This window comes from Rhinatrema bivittatum, chromosome 9 (assembly GCF_901001135.1).
Source record: "Rhinatrema bivittatum chromosome 9, aRhiBiv1.1, whole genome shotgun sequence".
NCBI classification, from domain to species: domain Eukaryota; kingdom Metazoa; phylum Chordata; class Amphibia; order Gymnophiona; family Rhinatrematidae; genus Rhinatrema; species Rhinatrema bivittatum.
In genome coordinates, this window is record NC_042623.1 from 165,675,895 (window position 1) to 165,698,688 (window position 22,794).

A 22,794-nucleotide genomic window follows, 5' to 3' on the forward strand; every position below is an offset into this window, starting at 1 on the left:
CTGTCTGCAATGTGGTAAATTGTTTTTGACTGGACTTATTGTAGAAGAACTCCAGAAGTGGGAGAAACCCACTTCTGTGATTCTTTCTCCACTATGAGGGAACAACCCCAGGAAGCATGGGACCTATGTTGGCCCAGGACCCCTCCCACAGCTTCTGTGCCCAGGAAGAAGTTGGGGTAGAAGTTAAAAATACATGTGATGGAATGTCAGCAACATATCATACTTTAAAGCTAGCGACGTCAAGTAGTTTAGTTCTTTTATAAAGCTTTCTGATTAGATGCAAAGATTCATAGATTATGGCTTACTTCCTGCAAGAGGCTCAGTTTCTCCAGTTCCCACTGGTGATCCAGAATGAGACTGTCACTGCGGGGTCTCCAGCCAGCTAAGTTCTCTTCACCCCGCACATAAGCAACAGATGTGTCCAATACACGTCTGCGTCTTCTCTGCATACCTGAAGGAAAGACACCATATAAAAGAGAACAATGATAGACTTTTACTTTCAGCACTTGTTCAGGTTATAAAGACTATGTAGAGGTAGCATTTGGACTTGTGGTTTTCCAACTGTCAACAATCCTGTACAATTTTACAAAGCACAATGCTGCTGAGGATCCTGTACTTGATAATCTATGCATGCTCCATCAACAAACACAACACAAAGACACTAGGGACACAACTGGTGTTCAATGTGGTCTCCTGCATAACAAAATCATCATGTTAAAATGGGTGATGGATTAAGAAGGGAATGTTACTGGAGGGACTACCCTTCATAACCTGTATGTGAGCCATCTTTGAAAACCTGAATATGATATTAGAGCTGTTGTATTATTAGATGTGCTGTCCTTATATTCTGACTTTGAAGATAAACACTCCAGAACATAGTTTTTTCGTTTATAATTTCTATGTACTCTATTTCTGTAATACCCCCATGGTGTTACAAGAAAGAGATGCATGAAATACTACAGCATACAAACTCCGCTGTGCATTTTGACTCTGCATGTCATCTCTGCTATAGCACAGTATGACAAATGCTTTGGTGCTCTGGTAAATCTCATACATTAAGGAGCTGCAGTCAATCCAAAATATAGATGAATTAAAATTGACACTATTGGTCCGATTTTTAATGGCCTGTACACGTAAAACATGGGTTATGTGCGTGACCGGGCCTTGTGCGTGCCATGCACATTTTAAAAGGGGCCCGGCCAAGCCTATAACCCCTGTTACATGCACATAGCCGGGCCTCAGTAGGGGGGTAGTCTAGGGGGCGGGGAGAGGCGGAATGAGGGGGGCGGGGCAGGGATAGCTGTGACCGCTGTGCTGGGGGATCGCGCGCCAGCAGGTTGCCAGCACACACAACTTGTTACAGCTCCTTTGCAAGAGCAAAAGGTAAAAATAAAATTAGGGGTACCTAGGGTAGGGTTAGGGGACGGATAGGATAGGGGAAGGGGAAGGGAGGTTAGGGTAGGGGGGTAGGGAAGTTCCCTCCCAGTCTGCTCCTTAATCGAAACGGACCGGGGGGGGTGAACTGGGGAAGCCAGAAAATGCATCGCCGCACAATTTTGGCCTATGTCTGCCCCCTCCCCCTTGTGCGCACCGCCTGTGATTTTATAACATGCACGCACCGGTGTGCACATGTTATAAAACCATGTGTCCATGTGTGTGCACCGGGTAGCGCGTGCGTTCTTTTTTAAAATCTACCCCTTTATTTTTAGTCATTGGCATTTCAAAAAAGCCAAATGTCCATTACTCATAGAAATTCTAGTGCAAATCAGCATCATTAATCTCAATTTGTAAATGTTCTTACAGTAATTCAGAAATACTTCAAATTAAGGGGGTCATTTACTATATCGCAATATTTTATTGGAGGGGAAAATGTCACGGGGGACATTCCCACAATATTTGGCCCCTTCCCAGTAAAATATCACAGGAAAAGCAGCAAAAATGTAATAGGGGCAAAGGCCAGGCCACGCCAATTTCAAAACAGACCGCCGTCCAGGCTTGAAGTCTAGGAGGTGAATCGAGCTCCCATTGGAGCACCAAGTTAACCTTTTAAGGTAAGAGGGGGACTGGGGTGGGAGTGGGGGTCCACTAAATTACCAGGGAATATGTTCTGGGAAAGGGAGGGTCCACTAGTTTCGCAGAGAATATATTGTATGGTGGGGGGAGTGTCTGGTAGGCTGCTACTAGGGAGATGGGGGATGTTTGGATCAGGGGTCAACTTTTGTCAAAAGGGAGGGGTTTGGGAAAAGGATGGGACTTGCTGCATGACTATTCAATCTTTTTTTTTTTTAATTTCTCTTCTGCTGTGCTGTCTGTACAGACAATGCTGGGAAAGGTGTGCCCCTGGGGGGGAGGGGGGGTGGGATTTCCAGGCTGTGGAAGGATCAGGATGCACTTTAGCTCTTAAGTTGTAGCTAACATTTTGGGAAAAAAAACATGGCTGCAGCAAGCCATGTTGTTTTATTTGTATAAGATTACCTAAGGATAAGCTGCAGTCATGCATTTTAAAATTATATGTATTCAAATGCATGCAAAGAAGCTCATTAAATAGTGGGCAGTTTTATAGGCCAAACATCGTGCGCTATAACTATGATGCGGGCATATTGCATGATATACAAAGTTTTTCACAAGATAAATGCTGTTTTTCGTGCATTATTCACTTAAGACAGTTTAGTAAACGACCTCCTAAGATGGTAGAATTGACTTCCAAAATTATACTTTCTTTACTTTAAAAATGGAAAAATTGTTATGACATCCAGCTTCAAACTTGGAAGCATGACATTTTTTTATTTCCAAAAAATCAAAACATATAACTCAATTCCTAGTAAAAACTCCATTGTTGTGATTCTGGTCTCTATAACTCATGCCATAACCTAATGGTGCTACACAGTGAAGAATGAACTTTAGAATTCTATCAAATTTATAGTCAGATCTAATATTAGAGTTCTCACCTGGACTGCCGGCATCAGCCACATGGCACAGACTAAGTTCATAGACTCCTGTCACACGGTTACTACAACAAAATAGAAACCATTATAGGAACATTCTAATAGTGTGCATTCACTTGTTATTTTACCACATATCTTGCAAGAGAAAGGAAAAGTTGTTACTGGGGATTTCTGTTGACCTAAGAATGTTGGAAGTTCAATTTGTGGGAAATATTTAAGAGTATCTCCATTGCTAATTCACTCCAGTATGGAAGATACAGCAATTCATTGCATGGCAACTCATCTAGCTAAAAAGAAACACAACTTGATAAATCCGAAGAAGGGACCTTTGTGGCTTTGAAACCTTGCGTTACTAACACATATAGGGGCAGATTTTAAAAGATACGCGTGCGGCCTACATTTGTGCGCGCTACATGGCGTGCACAAATGTACGCCCGATTTTATAACATGCGCGCCCGGTCTCAAGCATGTTATAAAATCAGGGGTCGGCACACGCAAGGGGGTGCACACTAGTGCAACTTGTGCGTGCCGAGCTCTTGGGGAAACCAGCTGATCCCCGTTCCCTCCCCCCCACCTTCCTCTCCCTTCCCCTACCTGTCCTGCCCCCCAGCCCGAAACCCCCCCTTACCTTTGTTGTAGAAGTTATGCTTGGCGCCGGCCGAGTATGCCAGCACGCGATTCCCCGGCCCTGCAGCCGTACAGAGGCCTCTGGCCACGCCCCCGCCCACAATCCCGGGGCCTTACACACGTCGCTGGGCCTTTTGAAAATAGGCCTGGCGCATGTAACCCCCCATACGCACGTAAATCCAATATGCGTAGAACAACCAATGTTGAATTAGGCAGAATATAAGAGTTTTAAATAAATTCATAATAATGGAGAAAATCTGGTTTATGAAGTTGAGAGTAATATTTGAAATCTCTTATTGGCTTCAAGTAGTTTAGAGGAGTTGCTATTTTACCTTAGTTGGCAAAGGTAAAGAGGACCCAGTTTCTATAGTTCATATTTCTGCTAGTTCATTAATTAACATATTAAACAATTTTGTTTAATGAAGTGTTTGTGAAAGGTGGAAAGAAGGCAAAACGATTACCAGCATGGTTAAAAAGGTGAAAAAGGCTATTTTAGCTAAAATATCTTCAATCAAAAATTGGAAGAAGGATCCATCAGAAAAAAATAGGATAAAGCATAAGCATTGGCAAGTTAAACGTAGGACATTGATAAGACAGGCTAAGAGAGAATTTGAAAAGAAGTTGGCCATAGAGGCAAAAACTCACAATAAAAGTTTTTTTTAAATATATCTGAAGCAGAAAGCCTGCAAGGAACTCGGTTGAACCATTGGATGATTAAGGGGTTAAAGGGGCACATAGAGAAGATAAGGCCATTGCAGAAAGATTAAATGATTTCTTTGCTTTAGTGTTTACTGAAGAGGATGTTGAAGAGATACCCATTCTGTAGAAGGTTTTCATGGGTGATGATTCAGATCAACTGAACCAAATCACAGTGAACCTGGAAGATGTGGTAGGCCTGATTGACAAACTGAAGAATAGTAAATCACCTGGACCAGATGATCTGAAAGAACTAAAAAAAATGAAATTTCAGACCTATTTCAATTAATTTGTAACCTATCATTAAAATCATCCAATGTACCTGAAGATTGGAAGATGGCCAATGTAACCCCTATATTTAAAAAGGGATCCAAGGGTGATCTGGGAAACTATAGACCGGTGAGCCTGACTTCAGTGCCACGAAAAATCGTGGAAACTGTTATAAAGAATAAATCACAAAACATTTAGATAGACATGGTTTGATGGGACACAGCCAACATGGATTTACCCAAGGGAAGTCTTGCCTCACAAATCTCCTACATTTTTTTGAGGGATGAATAAACATATGAACAAAGGTGAACCAGTAGATGTGGTGTATTTGGATTTTCAGAAGGCATTCGACAAAGTCCTACATGAGAGGCTTCTCAGAAAACTAAAAAGTCATGGGATAGGAGGTGATGTCCTTTTGTGGATTACAAGTTGGTTGAAAGATAGGAAACAGAGAGTAGGATTAAATGGTCAGTGGGAAAAAGTAAACAGGGGAGTGCCTCAGGGATCTGTACTTGTACCGGTGCTTTTTAATATGTTTATAAATGATCTGGAAAGGGGTACAACAAGCGAGGTGATCACATTTGCGGATGACACAAAATTATTCAGAGTAGTTAAATCTCGAGCGGATTGTGATGAATTGCTGGAAGTCCTTGAGAGACTGGAAGATTGGGCTTCTAATTGTCAGATGAAATTTAATGTGGACAAGTGCAAAATGATTCATATAGGGAAAAATAACCCTTGCTGTAGTTATACAACGTTAGGTTCTATCTTAGGAGTTACCACCCAGGAAAGAGATCTAGGTGTCATAGTGGATAATATATTCAAATCGTCGGCCAGTGTGCTGTGGTGATCAAAAAAGCAAACAGAATGTTAGGAATTATTAGGAAGGGAATGGAAAAAAAACAGAGGATGTCATAATGCCTCTGTATCGTTCCATGGTGAGACCGCACCTTGAATACTGTGTGCAATTGTGGTCACCGCATCTCAAAACAAATATAGCTGTACTGGAGAAAGTGCAGAGATGGGTGACCAAAATGATAAGGGGCATGGAACAGCTGCTTACAAGGAAAGGCTAAATAAGTTAGGGCTGTTCAGTTTGGAGAAGAGACAACTGAAGGGGGATATGATAGAAGTCTACAAAATTATGAAAGGACTTAAACAAGTTAATATAAATTTGTTATTTACTCTCTCCGATAATAGAAGGACCAGGGGGCATTCCATGAAATTAGCAAGTAGCTCATTTAAAACAAATCAAAGAAATTTCTTTTTCACTCAGCGCATAGTTAAGCTCTGGAATTCATTGCCAGAGGATGTGGTATCATTAATTAGTGTAACTGGGTTTAAAAAGGTTTGGATAAGTTCCTAGAGGTTAAATCCATAAACTGCTATTACATTAATTAATAAGCAATAGTAGCTTGTGATCTATCTAATGTATGGATACTTGCCAGGTACATGTGACTTGGATTGGCCACTGTTAGAAACAGGATACTGGGCTTGATGGACCCTTGATCTAACCCAGTATGGCATATCTTAAGTTCTTATGTTCTTTTATTCCACAGGGGCATCAGAAACCTCATATATTGTATTTATTTTACATTTGATGATTACCTGTTTCTTGCCTTAAGATCCATATATTAATTGATCCTTAATTTTTTAAACAACAATAAAGCCATCTATTCCTCATCCCCATAATAAAAATACCCAACTCATTAAACTTGGCTTGGAAATGAATCTCTTAGTCCCCCTATATTATATAAGGGGTAATTTTCAAACTATGCAGACAGATGCAAAGTCAATGGATACTTTTCTTTGCAGATTTTGCACAAGTTCTCAAAGGGAAAATTACCTAGGGAAAATTACCAGCAGAGATTTGCACCTGCATTTTCTGCCGATATTTTTCCCCTGAAAAATAAAGTGCATTGTTCTGAAAATACAAAACTCTGCTTGTTCTTGCCTCCCCTATCTAACCTCACCTTCAAGCCCACCTGCTTCTTTCCCATGCATGTTGATGATTTCCATGCTTAATTTTTCCAGTGTACAGGCTGGGCACATTTCAGAAAGCCTATTTACCTGGATAAATGGCTTTTGAAAATTGTTGTCCCCATGAGGCTGTCCATTGCCTTCCACTGTTGACATGTTTCTGCTCATTCATCTGTATTGATAATCCCTAAGTAATCTACTCTAAATTTCATAGAGTTCATTCTAACTTCTTCTAATCTAAGAGTTGAGTTTTCAAAGTGTTAGCCATGTAAAAATTAGCATATACATATGTAAATACCTTGTACTCATGTATTCACTATTTTACAATAATACAGCGCACCTTTTAAAATCTACTCCTATGTATTTGGCATTGTATATAACCATCCCCTGAAGCAGAGACTCATCTCCAAACACAGCGCATGTTGGGATTAAAGGGAGCTACTACACCAGATACTTTGTGAAACATTTATGAAAAACATGAAGAAACACATATAAAAAGATGTGATTAATTTTATTTGCATAAGAAATTCCAAAAATGTTTTTGAACTTTGCATTCGAGACCGATGATTAAAGATAAAGCAATGAAGGCTCAGGTAGCAGGTAGTGCTTAGTATGAAGGCCCTTTCCAATTTACTCTATAATCTTATTTTCAGGTGCTTTAATGTTTAGCTGTATAATTACAGTAAGCACTGGTTATTTTTATAATACTTATTTCACTATCTTATAAATATCAAAAGGGTGCATGTACTTTACATTTCATGTGTAAAAAAGGGGACAATCTGGGGTGTTCCTGAATGGGACCAATATTTACACGGATAAGTTGCTATTTTAGAATCTGCCAAAATGAACAGCCAGCGCAAAGCCAGCGGCACCCGCCTGCCCATCCACCACTGACGCAGAGGAAGAAAAAGGCTGGTAGACATGCTGCAGAGAGACCGCTGCCAGTGCATCATGGCCAGAGCACCACCCACTGAATCCTGATCAAATCAGAGTGATCAGTCGGAGGGATGTGGCAGGAAGAGGTACTCCATCACCCCATAGGTGAGGGAAGGAAAATGCCAGCCGACCAGCACTTGCCCACTGACGGCCCCTTTGCCCACCCACCACCGCCACCAAGGAAGAAAAAGTCCAGTAGATATGCCATAGAGAGACCACTGCCAGTGCACTGTGGCCAGAGCACCACCGACCAAGCCCCTACCAAATTGAAGCGATCAGCCGGTGGGAAGCAGCACAAAGAGGCACTCCCTGCCCCCACAGGTGAGGGAAGGATGATGCTGGTGCCAAACCAGCTGGCACTCACACACTGACAGCCCCTCTGCCTGCCCACCACCACTGCCAAGCAATAAAAAGGCTGGCAGACATGCCAGAGGTGCGCCCATCACTTCCTGACATCTCCACCCCACCCTCCATACCTCTCTGGCAACTCCTCCTGCGGTTGACGGACATTTGGCTGCCGCAGCATCTGCCTGCTGTCCTCTCCGGCGTCCCCGACCGGCTTGGGTGCTGCCTCCCACCATGCTGTTCAGGTACCTTAGGGCGCGCGCGCCACACGGCCCTCATTCTTATTTCCTCATTGGCGCGTTCCTCAGGGGCGTCCCCCTGTGATGACGTCACACTGCCCGGATATTTAAACCTACAGTTTATTGCTAGCCGTTGAGTTATCAAGGGTGTTCTTACGGATGGGATTCGCTCTCCGCACCCAGCTACTCTGCCTTCCAACTTCCATTGGACTCTTTCTGCTAACAGGGTACCCGCTCCTCAGGGGACTCTTTACTTCTTTCAGGTCACTATCAGGTAACTGGTACTCGCTCCTCAAGGGCCCATGTTCCCTGATCCGCTGCCTGCATCTATCTCCTCTTCTACTTGGAAGAATTTGCTACAGACACCATCAGTGAGTACCACTATCATCCAATCCTCAGAGCTGTCTCCCTGGAACCAAGTACTCGCTCCTCGAGGGCCTGCCTCCATTCAGCGCCAGTGCCATCTCCTACGTGGAACCGCTGTGTGAGTACATTCCCAACGAGTCTCTCTGCCCCAGGGATCTGGTACTCACTCCTCGAGGGCCAGCTCTCCCTATCTCGGGACTTCTCCATATTTGGGACTCTGTGAATGTTCTATTGTACTCACTTTCTCAGTTCTCTCCACTACAGCACTGTTACTGGAGGAACCGATGTTCCAGCGCCCTGGGGAATACTAGCCCAGCCGGGCTACATCTTCTACTCACTACTGCCACCTCTGGTGGCTTCTCAAACTGTCTAAATAAAGAACCATCTGTGTTTGTGTGTCCAGAGCTGAGCCTGACCTGTGGCCCCTCACGGGACTTCCCCCCATGGGTGTTGTCAGCTGCCACAGTGTCCAAGGGTCCACCCAAACCTCACTAACTATAACAACACCTTCCTCTATGCAAATGAGCCTACAGTGGTAGCCAATACCTCCTTCCAGAAGTGCTAGCCTGTACCCTCATCTACCTAAAGAGCCTACAGTGCTAGCCTGCACCTCCCTCCAGAAGTGCTAGCCTGCACCATCATTTACCAAAAGAGCCTACAGTGCCAGCCTGCAGAGGTGCTAGCCTGCACTCGCAACTACTAGAGTGCTAGCCTGCACCTCCCTCCAGAAGAGCTAACCAAGGAGTCTGAAGTAATGCCTGAAGTAAATACTTAAATCCCATCCAATACCTAACAGCTATAACAATGTTGCCAACCTACCTCATTGAATCCATCACTGGACAAGGAATATACAGAAATCTTCATAGAACTCCCCCAACACAAACAAAAAAAGATCACAAAGCTGATCTACCCAAGATAAGTAAAAACTCTCCTATAATCCCATCTTGTCTAATGTTTACTCTCTTATTACTAAACATTCAATCACTGACAAAGAAAATCCCATTGATAAATTATCTACTAGAAAAACAAAAACCTACCATCTTCTGCATTACTGAAACATAGCTAAAAGACAGTGATAATGTGCTCTTAAATCAAATCGATCACCCCAACTATGATATCTTTCACTTCCCCAGACACAAACATAAAGGAGGGGAACTATTAGTAAAAAAGCTCTAAAACTTAAACTTAAACTCTACAAACTAGAGATTAACTCCCCACTAGAAGGTGGCAATACTAAAATCATCACAATTAAACATAGATACTGTCTATTGCCCACCTGGAACACTCCGAAATTGGCTATTGCCCACCTGGAACACTCCGAAATTTTCACAAAAGCATTTCCATCACCTGAATGCAGAATAATTGTAGGGTCTTTAACCTACATGTAGACAGCATACCTAAAACTAAAGCAAGTGTAATCTTCCTAGATACTATGGAAGCAATGAGCTGGTCACAATTTATAACCAACCCCACTCATAAAGCAGAACACATCCTTGACCTAATATTTGCCAATCAAAATAACTGCTTAATCAATTCATCCCACTATATACTACCCTGGTCTGACCACCAACTAATAAAAGCAGAACTATCCCTCCTCAACACACAGAAAACAATGTCAAATACTAATCAATCATTCACTTACAGAAAAAAGATAGAACCGGAGGCGGAAAGAGTGAGACCTGCATGCTGGGACCTCGCCTGGTCTGTTTGAGATCCGGAGAACCGGAGGAGAAAAAAAAGAACTTTTCCCCCGGACGAGAGGGAGGCGGAACCCCGCCCCTTTGACGTCACTGGTGCCCCGGGACAGCTACAAAAGAAGGGCACAGCGGCATGCAGGTGAGGCGGAAAGAGTGAGACCTGCATGCTGGGACCTCGCCCGGTCTGTTTGAGATCCGGAGAACCGGAGGAGAAAAAAAAAGAACTTTTCCCCCGGACGAGAGGGAGGCGGAACCCCGCCCCTTTGACATCACTGGTGCCCCGGGACAGCTACAAAAGAAGGGCACAGCGGCGCGCAGCCGAAGCCGCGCACCAAAGGGGCGCGCCCCTGGAGGAAATTATGGGGAGAAAGAGAAAATCGAAGACTTTTGCCTCCTCTCCTACCACCATGCCCATGACAAAAAGAGCAGGCCCAATGGACTCCCATGTGGTATTTGCCGGTGAGTCTGTTGTTGGGGGAATATATGAGAAGGAATCCCTTCCAGGAACCTCTCATGTCCCCTTGGCCTTACAATCTTCCCCACCCCCCGCACGAGAGACAACAAGTGCAGGCAATGAAGATATGGCCCATACGGGAGGAGTGATACAAACCCAAAGGGGTAGGGGATCACCACCTGAATGGACCATACATACTGATTCAATTTTGGGTGGCGAGGCAACTGATGTTTGTGTCAAGGTCAAATGTCCCTCTATCATTTCTGTATTAAGAAGTGAAGGAGAAGACAATATTGATGTACCAGATAAAGTAACATTGTTAGATGTTTGGAAATTGTCTGCCAAGATTGAAAAGAAAATGTCAGGATTTATGTCTAAGGTACAATCTTTTTCAGCAGAGGCGAAGGAAAAATTTGTTGATTTGGATAAAAGAACTGAGAGACTAGAACAGGAAGTTGCAAAATTGAACCCTGTGGTAAATAAGTTGCAGGCTGTAAATGTTGCCTCTATTAAAGATAATATGATGTTACATAGTAGAGTAGAGAGTCTAGAGAACGAATTAAGATCTGGCAATCTAAGATTGCTAAATTTTCCTATTTCTAGACTGATGTCAGCAGAGGAGTTATATAAAAAATATGTAATAGAAATATTGCAGTTTGAAATAGAGAAAATACCGATGCTCTCTAGATTATATTATCTACCTATTAGAAAGATAGAGCAGAATCAGGAGGGTGGAGTAGATGATTTAGAAAGTCCAGGGGTTTCTACCTTTTTGGAAGATTCCCTGGACTTGATAAATTCCAGAGCAACTTTGCTCATTTCCTTTTCCTTGAGACGGGATAAAGACCTGTTTTTTAAAAAATACTTCCAGAATAAAGATAGGGTTTTTTGCGGACAGAAAATACAGGTCTTCCCGGACGTTTCCCGTGCAACGCAAGCACGGAGGAAACTTTTCCTTTCAATGAAACAATCTGTGTTAAATATTGGGGCTAGTTTTTTCCTAAAATTTCCGTGTAAATGCCAAGTATTGTTTCAAAATAATAAGTTTATTTTTATAGATCCATCCCACCTGCAACGCTTTATTTTAGATAAATCTCAACCTTTATGAAAGGGTAGTGAAGGGAATTTATGATTGTATAAGAAAGTAGTCAAAGTCGCAGTGTTAATGACTCTTTCCCCCTCCAAGTTATGTGGGCTAGAATAAATTTTTTTTTTCTTGTACTAAGAGAGATGTAAAAATATGTTATACTTGATTATATCATTTATTATGAATGTTATAATTTGAAAAATATAAAAGAAAAAAAAAAAAAAAGAAAAAAGATAGAACCGAAAATACTTGAAGAGACTACTAAAAATAAGATAACCAATTTTAAATATAAGGCCTCTTCAGCTTTTGACACCTAGGATGAAGTCATCAACAAAATAGGCGAGATCTTATGACCACATCTCTAATCACAACTATGATCAACTACTCACTGTCAGAAGGATTAGTCCCAGAAAGAGCAAAACAAGCTGTGATTAAACCAATCCTAAAAAATGAAACTGGCAGAATTGATGATTGGGACAATTATCGACCAATATCCAACCTGCCTTTCATTGCTAAAGTCCTAGAAAATCAGTGCTATCATAATTAGAAAGCTACCTAGAAGACAATAATATATACCCAAACCAATTCGGTTTCAGAAAAGACTGCTCAACAGAAACCCATCTCATTTCCTTAACCAACCCAGTACTATAGGGGTTTGACAATAATGAATCCTATATCCTGGTACTAATTAATCTTACAGCAGCCTTCGACACAGTAGACCATACCCTGCTGTGCCATCAGTTGAAAAAAATTGGAATAGATGGAAAGGTCATTGATTGGTTCTCTTCTTCCTAGCAGATAGATCATACAAAGTCAAATTAGACAATCACCTATCCGAAACCTTCCTAATCGATACAGGTGTCCCCCAGGGGTCATCATTCTCGGCTACATTGTTCATCATATATATTCTACTCCTATGTACATTACTAGTGAAACTAGGAATCAACTTTTTCCTATATGCAGATGACATACAATTCTATATACCATTCGACAAATTATTTGAAAAAACTGCTTCAACCATGTCCACCTACATGAAGGCAATTCAACAAAAACTATCCCAGCTGAAACTAACATTAACACAGAAAAACCCGAAATAGTGTGGTTAAGGCGACATTCCATGATAATCAAACCGCCAACCTTAGACCTAAGAAATTTTAACATTACTCCCTCAGATCAAATACGAGACCTAGGAATACAGATTGATGAGAACTTTTCAATGAAAAAGCATATATGCAAATTAATTAAATCAGGATACACCAAGTTGAGAATACTACACCGGCTGAAACCTTTGCTAACAATAGAAGACTTCCGCACTGTTTTACAAACATTAATATTTTCAGCCATAGATTACTGCAACTCCCTATTACTAGGCTTACCCTCAAGACCACTAAAACCACTACAGTTACTACAAAATGCCTCAGCTAGACTCTTACTAGGGACAAGGACATTTGACCACATCATCCCCTCGCTGATAGAACTGCACTGACTTCCTGTACAATCCAGAATTCATTATAAAATATTAACTCTAATTTTTATTATCAACAACATTAATCCATGTTTAACAGGAGTAACTCTTCAACCATACACCCCACAGAGAACACTAAGATAGCAAAACAAAGGACTTCTAAAGGTGCCTACAACACGGAACACACATCTAACAGAATGTTTTTCATAGCGGGTCCTAAACTATGGAACTCTCTTCCAGAGTCTCTGCGCCAGATAACAGGAAGAAAGAGATTCAAATAAGAACTGAAAACATGGCTCTTTAGAAATGCATATGAACTAACATAAAACTAAAGTAAAACTTGTACTTGATGTCGATGTATCGACTCAGAATATGCAGTTGCTGTTGAGATAAACCAGATGATGTATAAATATGACCTAGAAAATGTATTTGCTGTTACATTGACCTAAAATATGAACACTGAAACAAAATGGGATTGTTGACCCATTATCTGAAAGCTGATCTTGTAAACTGTTGTGATCTTGTTTTGAAACGATGTATATAAAACACCTAAATAAATAAATAAATATTTACACCTAGTAATTATTACGGATGTGCATTGATTTCAAATGAATGTTAAAGCTTCAGTGATTAAGCCCCTTTTGTTTATTCATGGGTCCCTGAAAACGAATTAGGCACTTTCCATGAATGAAGCATGTCATTCATTAGAGATGTGAATCGTGTCCTCGATCGTCTTAACGATCGATTTCGGCTGGGAGGGGGAGGGAATCGTATCGTTGCCGTTTGGGTGTTTAAACTATCGTGAAAATCGTTAAAATCATGAGCCGGCACACTAAAACACCCTAAAACCCACCCCGACCCTTTAAATTAAATCCCCCACCCTCCCGAACCCCCCCAAAATGCCTTAAATTACCTGGGGGTCCAGCGGGGGTCTGGAACAGCCTCCTGAAATCGAATCGTGTTGTCTTCAGCCGGCGCCATTTTGCGCCGCCATTTTGCAAAATGGCGGCGCAAAATGGCGCCGGGTTTTAGGGTGTTTTAGAGTGCCGGTTTTCCCGCCCTCCCCCTTCCCCTCCCCCTTCCCCCGATTTACGATTTTTTAACGATAAATCGGGGGAATTGTTATTGTATCGTGTCCCTAACGATTTTTGACGATTTAAAATATATTGGACGATATTTTAAATCGTCAAAAAACGATTCACATCCCTATCATTCATTTCATTCATTTAGCTTCCATAGACTTTAATGGCTCCATTAAAGTGAATGGAGTCATCCAACTCTATGGAGCTGTCTGTGGCTGATTAAGTGGGAGTCTCCATAGCAATCAGCCCTTGCCTGTGACTCATGTGTGATGTCACAGAATTGCCAGGAGGTGTTGGCAAGGAAACCAGAATGCCAAGGTAGCTGAATGAATCAGAGTGAAGCATTTTTTCCAAATCAGTCAGTCGCTGTTTTGTGAATCTAGTGACACTTATAAGCATGTATGGACTTTGAAAACTGCATTTGCTCTTTGGCATCCTCTTAAGAGGTGCTTCTTTGTTGAGCTTTCTGTCTGTGACAGTGTTCAACAGTAATTTTCTGGTGTTAATACTAGAAACATTTCTCCAGTCCAATCCTTTTGGCTGCTGTTCTTCTGCACTGGTGATTTTTGACATCTTACTGCCACTCACACTGAGAAAGGAAGGCTTGTGTTTTCACAGCTGTCCTCTCCCCTTTAGGGGAATTGAGGGAATGATTTGGGACCAGTTGCAGTGAACCATCTAGATGTGCCAGACAGTGCCCAAGACTGCAACAGATTGTGTAAGGTATCTGAAGCAGGCCAGGCACAGGCAGGTGGCCACTTTTATTTGTGGATCCTGTGGCTGTGTCACACAGAGTAAAGCAGAATCTGTCACCTGTGCTGTGTGTGTGCACTAGTGTGAACTTTGTAAAGAGGAAAACTGCATTGTCTCTGTGTGATCAGTCAGTCAGAGTCAGTGGTATTGTGTTCATTCACTGTCAGTACCACACACATTCATTCATTTCATTCAAACTAAAAAAAGATTAAAACATCATTCATTATCATTTAAATCCCAGTAGGCTGTCACTGCATCTGCTAAACAAAATCCCATCATATCAGGGAAAGGGAGAGGCTGAGGGAAGCCTGTAGAATCTGTCAGAGCAGTCTCTAAAACAGCGAGTCCCGAACAAAAATAAAGAGGGATTTTTTTCAAGTCAAATTTTTCAGGAGAGGCAGGCAGTTCTATCAGAAAGAAATTCAGATATGGAGAGGATGTGCCACCCGCACTGGTTTCTCTTCCTGTTGTTTTGGAGGGGAGAGAAAGGGCAGGCTCTTGTAGTAGTAACAACAGGGCACCACTAATACCATTGCAGGAGGAAGTACAAGTCCTAAAAGCATAAGCAGCAGCGCAATCCTGTTTTAGTGCTGAAGAGGTAACAAAAGCAGTCTTGGAAGCAGCTTCTTCTGAATCTGAAGCACAATCTCTTTTTAAAGTATTCCCAGACGTGGAGCTGGGAGAGCTGTTAGCTGAAGACCCTAGTTTTGGAGGATTAGTTAGCAGTGTCTTAGCTTCCATTTCAGTGATGGAAGAGAGTCAGGAGTTCATGCTGGTGAGGTAGAACAGTGCAGGAACAGAGGATGATTGATGCCCCTGCCATTGTTACTCAGGGTGCAGCCGCCTCCTCCTCTACTTTAGTGCCAGCATCATTCACCCCCAAGGATGCAGGCACAGGCAAGGGATCACGAAAGAAGACATCTATGATCTGGAGGCACTTTCAAATGAGGGTATAATTAATTATTGTGCCAAGGATATCAGCCGAGGCAAGCGATTGGGCCATTTAAGCAATTCTGGGATGGTGAAGCAGCATTCACTTCAATATTCAACTGGGGATGGCAGTAGCAGTAGTCAGGGGAACCCCTTCTTTAATCCCGAGGATACTGTTTCAATAGGGGACGAGTGTTTCTCAAGCTGCTCCCATGTCCTCGGCTCCCTCTCCCAGTCAGATGGCAGGCCAGCACCATCAGTCCTCTGCTAGATGTCATAAGCGACAGCATACAATGGAGGAAATGGGTTGGTATTCAGTCACATTCTCCCCAGGAAAGAGGCAGGCAGTAACCAAAGTGGTGACCCTAAGTATTAGCAAAATGATTGCTTTAGATGACCAGCCCTTGCAAGTAGTGAAGAATGTGGGTTTCAAGCGTTTGCTGCAGGTGTTAGCGCCAAACTACAAAGTGCCCTCCAGGATCACCTTTAGTAGGAAGGTCATCCCCAGTCTGTAAAATCAGTGCCTTAGCCACATCCAGATGCAGCTGGCCAAGGCAAAGGGGGAGCAGTGTGCATTTCACTAGGGACATCTGGACAGCTACAAATTCTTCACACTCTTTCCTCTCTCTGATGGCACACTGGTGGGATCTGGCTGAGGTAGGGGCAGGCAGAACTCCACAGGGGACAGAGAATCAGGGTACGGGTAAGCTTTGCTGCACACCTACCTGAGTGCTGAGGCCCATACTTTATTCAATATTTTAGCAGCCATCAGAGAGATGCTGTAGGGCTGGCAGGTGTACCAGAAAGCCAGAAGTCAAAATGCAGGTTTCTTCATGACCGACAATGATTCTAACATGTTAAAGGCAATATCCGATGGGAGATATCAGGGTGAACAATGCTCTGCTCACACCCTTCACACTGTAAAGAAGGCCCTGGGGCTGCAGTCCAGGGACCCAGAAAATGTATAGCTGCATGCATAAATAGACAAATGCAGGAGAATAGCTGGGCACTTCCACAAAAGTGTGAAGGCAGGTCAGCTACTCCGTGAAAAGCAGGATGATTTTGAGATGCCTCACAAGCATCTCAGTTAAGATGTGGGCACCCACTTGAATTCCACTTTCATGATGCTGCAGAGGTTACTGGAGCATGCTGCACCCCTTCATGATCTGTGTGGGAAAATGCAGACAGATGTGCAGTGTCCCTAGGCATCATGACTGAATAGTCTTGAGATAGCTGGTGAAAATCCTGAGGCCCTTTAAGGATGCCATGGAAATGCTGAGTGTCAGAAGTACTAACTTGGACAACTGAGGTGCTGCACTGTTTGAATTCCTTGCAAACGTAGGTGAGAGACTAGGATCTCTCATCCAAAACTCTACATACATGCTCTCTACATTATGTGAACCCCGTGTGAAAGGCAGACTCGCTCTGCAGGCCAACAATTTGACACTTATGAAGAACATGCTGACAGAGAAGGTCTGTGAACTTGAGTGTCAGAGGCTGAGGCAGAGGAGGGATGTAGCATCTCAGAGGGCATCTCAGACAGCACTGCAAGTTGGAGCAGCACCCTGTCATCGACACCTAATACTCCCTCCATTCCTGGAAAGAATCAGCACTTTTAGCAGAAGCGATTGTAAGAACAACTGGGAAGAAACACACAAGGCCAACCCAAGCAAAAGAAACAGCTGGAGAAATATCTGTGACACACTACCTCTGAGAGACCATTGAGAACATGGACAGAGATGTGCTGGCATATTGGACCGACAAGTCCAGCATCTGGCCAGACCAAGCTAGGGTGGCTCAGTGCTATCTCTCTTGCCCAACTAGTGTGCCCAACCAAAGAGTCTTTTTGATATCGGGGGATATCATGAGCCCTCATCGCTCAAAGCTGTCACCACACTTAATAGAAAATTTGCCATGTGAGTGGCAAGATAAATGAAAGTAATTTGGAGTCTTGTTGCTGCTCTAACTGTCTGCCTGCCATGTCTCAAATACTAGCAGTAGAACCTACTGTTATGGAAGTGGACCATTGGACCGAGGTGAGGTTGACGCTACCCACAGGGAGGAGCCCTGTAGGTCCTCACTGTTGGCAGGTGGAGTTGGCTGGAGCAAAGACCCAACAGGAACTTCATCAATACCAATCCTTGCTCCCCTTAGGTTAAGTCCTTAGGTTCCTGTTATAATTAGTGAGGTTTGGGTGGACCCTTGGACACTGTGGCAGCTGATCACGCCCATGGGGGGCAGTCTCGTGAGGGGCCACAGGTCAGGCTCAGCCGAGGACACAGAAACACAGAGATTGATCTTTATTTAAACAACGTTGTGTAGCCACCAGAGGTGGCAGTGATGAGTAGTTGAAGTAGCCCAGCTGGGCTAGTATCCCTCAGGCACTGGAACAGCAACTCCTCCGGTAGCAGTGCTGTAGTGGAAAGAACTGAGAATAATGAGTACAGTGAAATATGAACAAGCCCCAGTATGGAGAACCCCAGGATAGGAAGAGCAGGCCCTCGAGGAGAAAGTACCTGATCCCTGAGAGCTGAGAGGCTTGTAGGAGATGTACTCACACAGCGGTTCCACGTAAGAGATGGCACCAGGGCTGGAAAGGAGGCAGGCCCTCGAGGAGCGAGTACCTGGTTCCAGGGAAAGCTCTGAGGTGGAGATGGTAGTACTTACTGGTGTTGAAGATAGCGAATCCTTCCAGGCAGAAGAGAAGGTAAGAGCAGGCAGCGAGTCAGGAAACATGGGCCCTTGAGGAGCAAGTACCGGTTTCCTGATAGCAACCTGAAAAGCAAGTGAGGCCCCTGAGGAGCGAGTACCCCGTTAGCGTTAAGAGTCCAATGAAGATTGGAGGCAGAGTAGCTGGGTACGAAGAGCGAATCCCATACGTAGAATTCCCCTTGCTAACTCAAAGGCTAGCAAACAGTGTAGGCTTTAAATATCTGGGCAGCGTAACACAGACATAGGGGGACGCCACAGAGGTTTGCGCCAAGTAGGAAATAAGAGCGAGGGCCATGCGGCACGCGCACCCTAAGGTACCGATGGAGCATGGCGGGAGGCAGTGCCCAAGCCGATCGCGTTGCCATGCAGTTTTTACGAAAATTCCCCCTCCCCCCCATTTGCACATGTTACTGGGCACCTGCGTGCACATGCATGCGGCGATATAAAATCGGGCATGCGTGTGCGCATGGGTATCGTATTTTATAACATGCGTGCAGCAATACGTGCTTGTTATAAAATTGGCACATCTTTTAAAATCTAGCTTTGTTTTTCTTTTACTTACCTGGCTATCTTATTTAGCCAGGTAAGTCTTGAACAGTTCTACTTACCAGATAAGTAGCGTTTTGTGAGACTTATTGTCTAAGCGATAGCTTTGCCAAATAAGTCAAAACTTATCCAGCTGTGTTGAAAATACATTCTGCATATCTTTTAGATACAGCAGTGTGTAGTAGGGTAGATTTATACATATTTTACTTTGTGCACATGCATTTCTGTGCATGATATAAAATACATGCGCCTGAGCATACGTGCCCCCTCTACAACATATATTGGCATGTGTACACATGTTTTCAAGTTATCCTCCTTGAGTTTATATTCTGCCTTTCCATAAAAGCTCAAGGTGGATTACAACATTGAATAAGTACAGCAGTGCAACAATGTTTTTTCATCCCTGATTTCTTGGAAGCACATGAGAGCAGTCTTTCCTATCACCTCCACTCTAGGAGACCCATGCTTGCTCCATCACATTTACATTCTAGGGATGTGAATCGTTTTTTGACGATTTAAAATATCGTCCGATATATTTTAAATCGTCAAAAATCGTTAGGGCCACGATACAATACCAATTCCCCCGATTTATCGTTAAAAAATCGTAAATCGGGGGAAGGGGGAGGGCAGGAAAACCGGCACACTAAAACCCCCTAAAACCCACCCCCGACCCTTTAAATTAAATCCCCCCCCCCAATGCTTTAAATTACCTGGGGATCCAGCGGTGGTCCAGAACGGCGGCGGTCCGGAACGGCCCCCTCAATTGAATCCTGTTGTCTTCAGCCGGCGCCATTTTGCAAAATGGCCGCTGCAAAATGGCGGCGGCCATAGACAAAAACGATTCGACGCAGGAGGTCGTTCCGGACCCCCGCTGGACTTTTGGCAAGTCTTGTGGGGGTCAGGAGGCCCCCCCAAGCTGGCCAAAAGTTTCTGGGAGTCCAGCGGGGTTCAGGAAGCGATTTCTTGCCGCGAATCGTTTTCCGTACGGAAAATGGCGCCGGCAGGAGATCGACTGCAGGAGGTCGTTCAGCGGCGGTCCGGAACCCCCGCTGAACGACCTCCTGCAGTCGATCTCCTGCCAGCACCATTTTCCGTACGGAAAACGATTCGCGGCAAGAAATCGCTTCCTGAACCCCGCTGGACTCCCAGAAACTTTTGGCCAGCTTGGGGGGGCCTCCTGACCCCCACAAGACTTGCCAAAAGTCCAGCGGGGGTCCGGAACGACCTCCTGCGTCGAATCATTTTTTGTCTATGGCCGCCGCCATTTTGCGGCGGCCATTTTGCAAAATGGCGCCGGCTGAAGACAACAGGATTCAATTGAGGGGGCCGTTCCGGACCACCGCCGTTCTGGACCACCGCTGGATCCCCAGGTAATTTAAAGCATTTGGGGGGGGGTTTGGGAGGGTGGGGGATTTAATTTAAAGGGTCGGGGGTGGGTTTTAGGGGGTTTTAGTGTGTCGGCTCACGATTTTAACGATTTTCACGATAGTTTACACACCCAAACGGCAACAATACGATTCCCTCCCCCTCCCAGCCGAAATCGATCGTTAAGACGATCGAGGACACGATTCACATCTCTATTACATTCACAGTGGCCTATGTCTCTCTTCCCTTCCTTACCTCTCTGAGGCCCTCAGGCTCCCACTGCCAAAGAGGTTGCGGATAGAGCGAGAAGCTGGAAGTTTGGCATCTCTGGAGTAGAACACCATGCAGAAATCTTTGGTGATTACAGCAGGCTGAGTGCAGTTGTCCATCTGCAATAGGTGAGAAAGAGAAGCAGGGGAAGGAGAAAAAGTTAAACAAGGAAATGGAAGAAGACACATGGAATTAAAAAAAGATAGACATCAGGAGGGTCCTTGCAGAAATAGGCTTTTAGAAAATTGCCCAATATGTCCATAAAATTACATGTGCTATATGTGTATATTTTTACCCACAGTGTGAAGAAGTGTTCTTGTGGGCAGGGTTTAGAATTATGCAAATACTTTTACATTTGCAAAAGTGTGCACCTAATTTTCCTCACCAAATATCTGTGCACACATTAGTAGATGTAAATGAGTGTGGGTAGTTTCTGTGGGATAACTTTCAAAGGGAAAATACTATGCATGTACTTTCCCTTTGAAAATTAGCATAAAGTCTGTGGATAAAAAGTACCTGCAGACTTTACACCAATGCAGGCAGTTACAAAATTAACCCAAAATGTGCATGAAAAAAAGAAAATGAAGGGACATGTTTGACAAGTTTAAGTTCTGTAACTGCAGCATTGAGAGGTAATAAAGATATTTGATTATCTTTATTAGAATTTACATATTGCCTATACACCAAGGACTTGCAGGCCGATACAGTACAGTGGCAATATTAAGTCGGAGGTCCCAAAAGTTAAAAATAATAAAAAATTAAAAAAAAAAAAATTTAAATCGGCTCGGGGTTTGAAAACCAGATGCTCAATTTTGCCGGCGTCCGGTTTCCGAACCCATGGCTGTCAGCGGGTTTGAGAACTGACGCTGGCAAAATTGAGCGTCGGCTATCAAACTCGCTAACAGCTGCCGCTCCTGTCAAAAAAGAGGCGCTAGGGACGCGCTAGTGTCCCTAGCGCCTCTTTTTACCGCGGGCCCTAATTTGAATAATTTTATTTACTGAATCGCGCACACAGGAGAGTGGCCTGTACGTACGCCGGGAGCTCACCTGCGATTTTTACTGTATCGGTCTGTAAGTGATGTACAATGGTAACATACATAAAAATCAAATAAAATAGTATAATCCATCCTTAAAAGTCAACTAAATAAAATTACAAAGACATACTTCAATGAGATATTAAAACAACAATAAATCAAATACATAAAATGCACCAAGTACCTAACACTGATCTTAAAAGTAGGTAACATTGAAAATAAGCTTGCTTGAATAAAAATGTTTTTAGCATGGATTTAAACAATCAGATTGCCTCAATGCTTCAGGCAAGGAGTTCCAAAATGTTGGTGCTGCCACCGAGAAAGCACAATCTCTTGTTGCAGTTAACCTGGCATGTCTAACAGATGACAATGGAGCTACACATGACTTGATTTCAGGTCATTTGTAGCTCCATTACAAGTCATGTGTAGCAGAAATTTTGAAAACATATAGAAGTACATTTTCAAAGAATTTGTGCACAGAAAAGTAACATATATTGCAGGAATTTTCAAAAGCCCACTTATGTCCATAAATCCTTTGAAAATTATCTCCAATTACTTTTGAAGAAATCTTGATGGTCACGAGTTTGTAAGCAGTATAATGTGTACATAGCAACAGCAGAAGTCTAATTTTGGAAATCGATCATGATCTACATTTAGCATAAGCCTAGTTTTGCCCCAGGCTTCTCATTTCTCTTTCAGTTTGTCCTAATTTGTGCAATAAGGCACTGATTAAGGGGGAAATAATCAACCAGCTAGAGACTTGAGGGCTTCTGGGTGATGTTTACTAGGGATTTGAATCGTTTTTTGACAATTTAAAAAAATCTTCAGATATTTTTTAAATCGTCAAAAATCGTTAGAGTGCGCGATACAATAGGAATGTTCTCGATTTATCGTGAAAAATCGTTACTCCCGTTAGTGTCCACTAACAGGAGTTATTTGGGTGGAGGGTGGGAAAACCGGCACAGCAAAATAACCCCTAAACCCACCCCGACCCT

At 43.3% G+C, this 22,794-nt stretch overlaps 1 protein-coding gene across 5 annotated transcripts in view; it reads right to left on the minus strand.

Moving 5' to 3' along the window:
• KIF1A (kinesin family member 1A) overlaps positions 1 to 22,794 on the minus strand; it is a 416,621-nt gene that overhangs the window by 83,710 nt on the left and 310,117 nt on the right. For all 5 annotated transcript variants that reach the window (XM_029616880.1, XM_029616879.1, XM_029616878.1 and 2 more), the window contains 3 exons: positions 20,751 to 20,884; positions 2,949 to 3,010; positions 306 to 451 (listed from right to left, as the gene is read on the minus strand). In XM_029616880.1, coding sequence (XP_029472740.1) covers positions 306 to 451; positions 2,949 to 3,010; positions 20,751 to 20,884 — 342 coding nt within the window. The remainder of the gene's footprint in view (positions 1 to 305; positions 452 to 2,948; positions 3,011 to 20,750; positions 20,885 to 22,794) is intronic.